The following is a 9,693-nucleotide window of genomic DNA, read 5'->3' on the forward strand; positions in this document are numbered from 1 at the left end:
CATGTTTATCCTATAAAATTTGAGTAAACCATTCTTCTGTGCGAAGAGAATAAATGGTTTTCAACTCCATTATTTCTATTGCATTGTGTGTCTTTCGAACAAATGCAAAGAAAGTAAGCCTATGTTCCTACATACAAGTCTTTCTAGAAATTTTAAAAAGTACTACATACGAAGCAAAACGAGTGAATCTACACTCTAAAATATGTCTACATACATCCGTATGTAATCTCTATTGAAATCTTTAGAAAGACTTACATTTAGAAACAGAGGGAGTAGATTATATACTATGCGTCTTCCTAATAAGTGCATGTTTATCCTATAAAGGTCGAGTGTTAGTTTTTTGCGACGAGAGTGAATGGTTTTCAGCTCCGTTGTGGTTCTATTGTACCACGTATCTTAACTCTATCTTTCTTCTCAATGCAGTTGCAGATACAATTGACAAGGGTGCAACCGAGAACCATGTAATTGACAACATGTTTCACTAGTGCTTATCTTGCATCTCCAACTGTTTCAACTATATTATTTTCACTAAATGTGTTTACTCTTTATCAGTCATACCATATACTAACTCAATATTTATGGGCGCTTCGAGGGGAGAACAAAAAAATGTGTCCAAATAAGTTGAATTCAAATTTAAACTATTTATTGGAAAACTTCATGTCCGGATTGTAATATTTATATCTGAGTACAATTTTTCCCATCATAAAAATGGTTGCGGCAATGGCTTGTTGGTATGAATATTAACTCACCACCATCACTGCCAACTCTAATTTTTATGATAAAGAAAATGGATGGAGACAGTAGAAAGAAGAGAAATTTCTGTGAGATAAAAAGAATGCACACACGACTGCTTATTCATGCCTCATTGTCCTCTCACTATGAACATCATCTACGATCATCATTTCCCATCATCCACTAATCCCTGACAACAACTAATTACCGCAATCACCCAAAAGCGAATGAAAAGGATTAAAGGAACACAATACACCCTGCGAGACACGAACCAACCAATCTAGGAGTACTGAAGAAAGATCACGCACGATCAGATGGAGACGCTGTTGGGGATGCCCATGGCGGTGAGCCCGAGCCCTTTCTCGCCGCCGGCGTCCGACGTGTTGGGGTACAGCAGCATGTAGGGCATCTTCACCGGCCCGTTCCGGTTCTTGAGCGCCGGGTCCTTGTTCATGTCCAGGATCCGCTTCTCGATCTCCATCAGCCGGGTGCCGAACCTCTTGAACGCCTCCAGGGCCTTGGCGTCCGACGTCCACTCCGGCGTGTCGCGCTGCCCGAGGTACACCTCGTCGGAGGAGTGCTTCGACAGGATCTCGATGAGCGTGATGCCCAGGATGGTCTGGAACTGGCTGGTGATGGTGTGGATGAACACCTTGTCAGCCTCCTTCCCGCCCTTCTGCAGCTGCTTGTACTCCTCTTCGCCCTCCTCCGGCATCTTCCGACGGCTCACCGTCGGCCGGTTCGGGAGGTACCCAGCGTACGGGTACTGCCCGAAGTTGACCGCCGCGTGGAGCGCCGACGCCACCCAGATGATGGTGGTGCACGTCTTGGCCAGCTCCTGCACGGTCACCATCTTGGGCCACCAGTCGGCATCCTTGAGGTCACCGTGCCCAACCTCGCGCACCTCCTTCCACCACTCCTCCAGCTCCTTGTCGGCCCGGAGCACGCCGTCGTTGGGGTAGTAGATGGCCAGGTACTCGTTCACCCACCGCTCGATCGCCCACCAGATCACCAGCCCGTCCACCGCGTACGGGTAGTCCTTGATCAGCAGCCGGACACCGTATGGGCTCGATGAATCCGGCACAGCCATGCCTCTGCGTGCACAAACAAGCAAAAATCATCTTTAGTCAACCATTTCTTCCACATTCCGAGCTTGCATCAACCTTCTCTTTTTATTACCTCTTGACGAGATCGTCGGGGAGGCCCTGCTCGGTGAGCTTCCAGTTCTTGTAGACGACGGAAGACATCTCAAGCGCATATTTCTCCGGGAAGACGGTCATCTCAAAAACACCACCGGCATTGATGAGAGTGGTCCGCGCCAGGGCATTGATGTTCAACGTGTCGCGGTAATGCGGGCTCAGCAGCTTGTGCACCGGGTGCACCACACTGAGTTGCCGGTTCGTCGCAATCACGAACGGCTCGATCACCGCGTGCGTGTTCAGCCTAAGAAAACAATCAAAAAGCTCAGCTCAGCGCGTTGGTACAATGGTGGCACTTGTTCTCTGCCTAGTAGAACCTATAACATGAAGCAGGGGTATATATACTGATGTTGCAATGCATACCAGTGGCTGATAAGCTGATGCCATGCGGAGTCATCGACCGAGGCGTAAGCCTTGGCAAGCTGCCAGATCTGGCCATCAACACCAGAGTCAATATCAGCCGGAAGGTACACCGTGCTCTTCGCGCCGTGCTGTATTCCGTCAGGGTGCGGCAGGCTCAGCTCGATGGCCAAGGGCTTCAGCGTGCCATCGGCCTTCAGGAACAGCAGGGTCCTTGAAGCATAGATGTAGTTGCCTTCCAACTTGTTGATGCGGTCAAGGAATGGCATGAAGTTATCATGGTGATCTAGAATGAAGAGCCTGTTCTTCTCCATTGCCTGCACAATACATGGTTGTTAGGACAATCAATCTTACAGTACTAGATTATTCAGTACTGTACTTGTTCCCTAGCAATTTGCACCTCAATGAGATTTCCCTTTTCACCACAAAATAGCTCAATGAATCAACATACCTGTTTCACTGTGAGGCCATCTTCCAGGTTCTGCTGAATTTGATCTTCGGTGATAGTGCTTGACTGGTCCCCGTACGCACTGGGATCCAGGGTGCTTTTTACAGGGAACTCCTGTGGTCATCAAATAGAAAACAAATGATGATTAATTCTCACTAGATTATGAGGAGATGGTTTATTCTTTTCTTCTTCTTTTAATGGCATAGGTGCTAACCGTCAGACGTTTGATGCAAACCGGGTTCACGCCTGCGAGCATCTCCCGCGCAAACTCCTCATCTGACCTCCAAGCATAATCATCTGACATTTAAGAAAATAAGTTATATAACAAAAATAAAAAGGGTAAAACAAGGGACGACCGTATTAAGCAAGCCATGCACACAGCTGATTACTTGATCTGATAACATGTGGAAGGGGCAGATTCAGGAGGTCGTCGCCAGCAACCGGTAAAAGGCTTTTAATAAACTGAAGGGGGATTTTCTTCTTGAGCTCCTTTAGATGTTGGTTATCGGGCACTTTCAGAAGACCATCATAGAGATCATAGATGTCTTGAAACGAATCAAACTCCTTGGGCGTAGTGTCAACATAGGTCCTGATTACCGGAAGAATGGCCTCGGTGATGGCCTTGAGAGAGTACCCAAGGAAGTCAGACAGCTTGAGGTGCCCAAAGCGCTCATCACGCGGGACATAGATGTTCAGGGCCTCCTGTATCTTGTACTGAGGAATTCTGCTCTCTGATCTAGGGTCTGGCGAAAAGATCAAATCCCCAATATGAGTCCGATTGCAAGGCGACATGGTTGTGAACATGTGAAAAATAACAAACATATAGACTGCACTGGACTCACCTGTTTTTGTTGGGGGTCGGCCAGTTCTGCAACGACGGGGATAGGGGAGTTCTTGGGTGCCGCCGAGAACCGGGCGCGGATGGCCCTTGTCCGGCTCACCGAGGTCGTTGTAGTAGTCATAGCGGTACACACGGTCCCACTCCTCGTACTTTCCAGTTGTGCCGTCACCTCGGAGATTGTTGAGTTCATCTTGCCTGTATTGCACCAAAAGTGCAGGCATTTTGCTGGGCAGATAGGTCTGAAAAAAATAGCGAGAAAATGAGGCGACAGATAAGCAAAACGAAACCTGTGAGAAGCAGGACTACTCAGTCCCCCAAACCCAGGCAGGCAGGTGCTCCGGGATTTAAAACAGGACTACTACAAATTAACGTGTGAGAAACAGATACTAATTCAGTTTGCTTGCTTGTGATGGAGGAGTATTTCTGAAAACAAGTTGATATTTCTGTCTCCTAATCCTCTGATCATCAGGGGAACAGTTAAAAACAGCTATTTTCTTCTTGGTGATAAACAATTATAGGAGTAGAAAAGTCTTCAACTTGCTATATATACGATCTAACAATTGGTTGTGGATCTGAGAGATTCGGATATGCCCGGGGATGCGTGATTCTTGTCCAGAACAAAAGCCTATTAAAATAGAGTAGGTAGCAAACTGATGACACCTGCAACTTGTTGTTTCATAATCGTTATTATACTGGTAACTTGTACGACCAGTCCATTATCTTTGTACAAAAAGCTCTTGAGATGAGTTCAGTCAGTAGGGATGCATATGCATCTGCATGGGCGTGCAACTTGCTGTCAAACTATTCAGGTCGCATAAGATAGATTCGTTGGGTCGTTTTGAATGGATGACCATAGCAAAATGCAAGTCCCCAGCCAAAATGGGGATTAGTAATCAGAGCTTATTTTTCATGCCAGGTGAAGCTAGGTGGGGTATGATGTGGATACTCTGAAGAAGACCAGTCCCAGGATTCATACCGCAAGACATTTTTATGTGCCCGTTGGAAATTCTGACAAGGCATTACTAATTTACTATTTGAGAGCAGCAAAGGGCAGCCGTTGACTTGACTGAACGACCAAGACCTAGCAACAGCAACTCGACAGCTAATCTACCGGATGACAGCATGCAGTAGTAAATTCCTTGTCTGTGCCAGCTCAACTACTGCTAGTCGATTTGGCATCTCTTCTTTTTGATTGACTGTTCTTTTGTTCTGTTTTTGACAGCAATTTTGGCATTTGTTCTTGGCAACATATCTATCGTTAGCATCTCCTATAGTAGGTGGCACAAGTGATAGCAAGTACTAATATGATATACTGCTACCACCTAATCCATGCAGCAGATTTTCTTAATAATGCAAAAGAATCGGCTAAGATCCAATTCCAATTCCAATCCAAGGTTCATGACCACACTCAGAAAAAGACACAATGTTTTTAAAAAGAAGATGAAATGCGTGCAAAACGAGAGTTAATAATTTTCCTCTGGTGGGTTGATTGATTGATTGATTGTGGTGTCGTCGTCGGCGGCGGCGGCGAGCGGAAGGAAGGAAGAGGAAGAGGAAGGGAGGAAGAAGGAGCTCACGTCGTTGGCGAAGAAGACGCGGTCGACGTTGGGGTAGATCCAGGAGTTGGCGACGAAGACGACGGTGCCCTTGCCGGGGACGCCCTGGAGGGTGAGCGTCTTGAGCAGGTATTCGGAGCGGTAGGTGTTGCGGACGAGGACGGCGCCGGGGATGCCCTGCGAGTCGTCCCACTCGAAGGTGACCTTGAACACCGACTCCCCCGCCGCCTTGGACTTCATCGTCACCACCATCTCCTCCAGGTGCGCCGGCCTCCCCACCTTGCCCCGCCTCGGATTCTCTGCAACCGCACGCACGCCGGAATATCATCATCAGAAATACTATCAAGAAACATCAATCAATTATTTTCGGGTCTTATTTCTCATCAGAGATTGACATGAATCACCACCACCACCATCATCATCAGAGGATAGTATCGAAAAACATCGATCAATCATTTTCGGGTCTCATTTCTCGGAGACTGAGGTGGCGATCTTGGATTTTGGGAGGGGGGACGCCGGACACGTGGGTGGAGTCGCGTGGCGGACATTGACTAGTCTCCCCGCTGGCCGCTGTCCTCGGTCGGTCCCGGTCCCTCCGGAGGCCACAGCATTGATGCTAAACCCTGGCGGCCACGCCAATCTAGCTAGGAGCATCGATCCATGGGTCCACGACAAGATGAACATGATCAAAAGTTGAAAACTGCTTTTGTTTTCATTTCCCTTTTTTTTTGGACTGAAACCAACGCAGATTGTTTCTCAACTTAATCGATACTTACATGATTCGCAAAGAAGAAACCAAATCGATGCAGATTGTTTCTGAACTAAATGGATACGGGATTCGCAGACAAAAAAGGCCGGAAATCAACAGAGATTGTTGCGAAAACGCCAAGAGGGAAACTGAAACGCAGGCGCGTACGACGAGAGCCAGCGGTTACGCGGCGGATGCAGGGCGAGGGAGGGAGAAAGGGGAGAAACGAAGGGGAAAGAAAGCTTACGGGGGTCCGGGGCGGTGGCGCTGACGAGGTGGAAGATGACGCCGTCGTCCGTGCCGAGGATGTCGTGGACGCCGTCGAGGAGGGAGGCGTGGAAGTCGCCGAGGTTGAGGACGTCGCTCTTGACCAGCACGGCCGTGCCCCGGATCTTGCCCTCCTTCCACGCCTGCTTGTTCTTCCCCGTCAGCCGGTCCACCAGCCCGTGCAGCAGCATCTCTCCTCTCCTCTCTGGTTCTGGTTCTGGTTCTTGGGGCAGGGCAGAGCACGAGGAACACAACTGCCTGGCAGAAGCAGAGTGGACTGGCCTAGTCTGCGGCCGCTACGCCGGGATTTATAGGGCCGGCCGGACCTCGCCGATAATTTACTGCGGCAGCCACCAACCCAACAGCAGCAGCAACAGCGGTGTCAGAGGAGGGCTGCCTGCCGCGGTGGAGCGAGATATGAGATCGCCGGAGGCAGGTGGCTTTTGGCGCACTTTATAGTAATAATTTTATTTACCGCCTAGTACTACTCCCTCCGTTCGGAATTACTTATTTTGAAAATGAATGTATCTAAAACTAAAATACATCTAGATACATCCATTTCTACGACAAATAATTCCGAACGGAGGGAGTAGTGGGTATATTTGTCGACGGTTTTTAAAACGTTTTTTTCTTCTCTGAAGCGCGGCGCGCCAGGGAGGAGCCCAGTTGGCTGCCAAAAAACGCCATGGACAACCGACACGATGGCAGTGTTCCACAGGGTATCGTAGAAACTCGGCGAAAGGCCACATCGTCGCTCCGAGCTGACAAGTAATACTACTCCAGCACAGCTTGCTTGCCATTCGCTGGGCCATCGCCGTATTAATTGGGCGCGCCGAACTCGATTAATTGGACGGTGCCCCAACTAAGAAGAAGCTGCACGTATGGGTTACGCTACGACATCTTAGCTTGTTACGTTGGCCCATCTTCAAGGCTGACACGTAATTTTGCTTCGGCATCCATCCATACACACAGATGAAGAGACGACCATCCAATATTAGCCGCATACATTTTAACCATTGTTTAAATTAAACGGATGAAATTCAAAACACGGCGGATTTCGTATAAACAGGCCAAAATTCATTACATTTGAAACCCTACTCTTAACCTAATCTAGATGATCGACGGCGCCTGTTCTCCGTGTTCGCGCATTAGCCCTGAGAACTGAAGCTCCGACTCTTGCCTTCGCCTTCTCCAGTTCTGCATCGGCGCTCTACAGCCCCGCCTACGGAGCCCTGGAAGGTGAAACTGTCCGCCTCCATGTTGCCGCCAAGCGGCTAATCGGCCGACGAAGTTCAGCCTACCAAGCTTGGCTTCAACGGGAGGGGAGGAGCAATGGCCCTCTTGGACCCGAGTGACGACGACCTACCATGCACTACTCTTCCTCACTGCCGGCGGCACCCACAAATGTGCCGACTTCGTGGTGGTGGCGGGACACGGCCGGGGCGGAGCTGGTGATAAGGGAGCCCCTACAGTATAATCGGTACAACAAACCCAAATTGCAAGTATCATGCCTTGAACCCGGGTGGGTGGGAAGGCAACAGCCCCTTCCCACCACTAGTTATGCTTAGTCTTCTCCTCCTCGTCGATCTTGCCCCACACCTCATCCGCCGCCTCAAAGAACTCCCTGTAGGCGGCTTCTAACTCCGTCTGACGTTGGCGGTACCGCCAGCGGTCACGACGGATTTCATGGGGGTAGCGGCCGAAGTCGACCGGCACCTCCTACTCCGCCACGTCCACGTCCGACATGATGGTCGTGCCGGCATGAGTTGCTCCTCCGCGCGTCGGTGCTCCTCGAGGAGGCCGAGGTTGTAGGCCTGGTCGACCTGCGCCTGTCGGAACTTGGCCTCCTGCTCCTCCCGCGGCATATCCGTGTAGTGCGTATGGGCCTCGCGGATGGTGAGGCCGTCAAGCAACGATGAGGAGGGTGGCGCTGACTCCTCCTTCATTTGGGCATCGTTGGCCTCCGTCTGCCGGTCTGCCAGCCGACAACAATGGCAGCCATCTCGTTCTTTGATACGTCTCCAACGTATCTATAATTTGTGAAGTATTCATGCTATTATATTATCCATCTTGGATGTTTTATATGCTATTTTATATGATTTTTGGGACTAACCTATTAACCTAGAGCCCAGTGCCAGTTTCTGTTTTTTCCTTGTTTTTGAGTATCGCAGAAAAGGAATATCAAACGGAGTCCAATTGACCTGAAAATTTACGGAGATTAGTTTTGGACCATAAGAAGCCCACGGAGCATCGGAGATGGACCAGAAGAGTCTCGAGGCCACCACGAGGGTGGAGGGCGCGCCCTACCCCCCTGGGCGCGCCCCCTACCTCGTGGCCGCCTCGTGAACCCCCCTGACTTGTTCCCGACGCCAACACCTCTTATATATCCCCAAACCTCCAGAAAATAACCTAGATCGGGAGTTCCGCCGCCGCAAGCCTCTGTAGCCACCAAAAACCAATCGGGACCCTGTTCCGGCACCCTGCCGGAGGGGGGATCCATCACCGGTGGCCATCTTCATCATCCCGGCACTCTCCATGACGAGGAGGGAGTAGTTCACCGTCAGGGCTGAGGGTATGTACCAGTAGCTATGTGTTTGATCTCTCTCTCTCTCTCGTGTTCTTGATTTGGCATGATCTTGATGTATCGCGAGCTTTGCTATTATAGTTGGATCTTATGATGTTTCTCCCCCTCTACTCTCTTGTAATGGATTGAGTTTTCCCTTTGAAGTTATCTTATCGGATTGAGTCTTTAAGGATTTGAGAACACTTGATGTATGTCTTGCATGTGCTTATCTGTGGTGACAATGGGATATTCACGTGATCTACTTGATGTATGTTTTGGTGATCAACTTGCGGGTTCAGTGACCTTGTGAACTTATGCATAAGGGTTGGCACACGTTTTCGTCTTGACTCTCCGATAGAAACTTTGGAGCACTCTTTGAAATTCTTTGTGTTGTGAATAGATGAATTTGAGATTGTGTGATGCATATCGTATAATCATACCCACGGATACTTGAGGTGACATTGGAGTATCTAGGTGACATTAGGGTTTTGGTTGAATTGTGTCTTAAGGTGTTATTCTAGTACGAACTCTAGGATAGCTAACGGAAAGAATAGCTTCGTGTTATTTTACTACGGACTCTTGAATAGATCGATCAGAAAGGATAACTTTGAGGTGGTTTCGTACCCTACAATAATCTCTTCGTTTGTTCTCCGCTATTAGTGACTTTGGAGTGACTCTTTATTGCACGTTGAGGGATAGTTATATGATTCAATTATGTTATTATTGTTGAGAGAACTTGCACTAGTGAAAGTGTGAACCTAGGCCTTGTTTCGAAGCAGTGCAATACCGTTTGTGCTCACTTTTATCATTAGTTACCTTGCTGTTTTTATATTTTCATATTACAAAAACCTATATCTACCATCCATATTGCACTTGTATCACCATCTCTTCGCCGAACTAGTGCACCTATACAATTTACCATTGTATTGGGTGTGTTGGGGATACAAGAGACTCTTTGTTATTTGGTTGCAGGGTTGCT

The 9,693-nt window shown here is 48.8% G+C and overlaps 1 protein-coding gene across 1 annotated transcript; it reads right to left on the reverse strand.

Annotated features, from left to right (window-relative positions):
* Positions 1 to 807: 807 nt before the first annotated feature.
* On the reverse strand, positions 808 to 6,560 carry LOC123095797 (probable linoleate 9S-lipoxygenase 4). The gene is made up of 9 exons (XM_044517360.1): positions 6,132 to 6,560; positions 5,158 to 5,435; positions 3,582 to 3,819; positions 3,129 to 3,482; positions 2,954 to 3,036; positions 2,743 to 2,853; positions 2,295 to 2,608; positions 1,912 to 2,175; positions 808 to 1,826 (listed from the first exon to the last, which is right to left on the reverse strand). Exons 1-9 carry the CDS (start codon positions 6,340 to 6,342, stop codon positions 1,043 to 1,045), a joined length of 2,637 nt encoding a protein of 878 aa, XP_044373295.1. The 5' UTR covers positions 6,343 to 6,560; the 3' UTR covers positions 808 to 1,042.
* Between the last annotated feature and the right edge of the window lie 3,133 nt (positions 6,561 to 9,693).

The sequence above is a fragment of the Triticum aestivum genome, chromosome 4D (assembly GCF_018294505.1).
Source record: "Triticum aestivum cultivar Chinese Spring chromosome 4D, IWGSC CS RefSeq v2.1, whole genome shotgun sequence".
NCBI lineage: Eukaryota > Viridiplantae > Streptophyta > Magnoliopsida > Poales > Poaceae > Triticum > Triticum aestivum.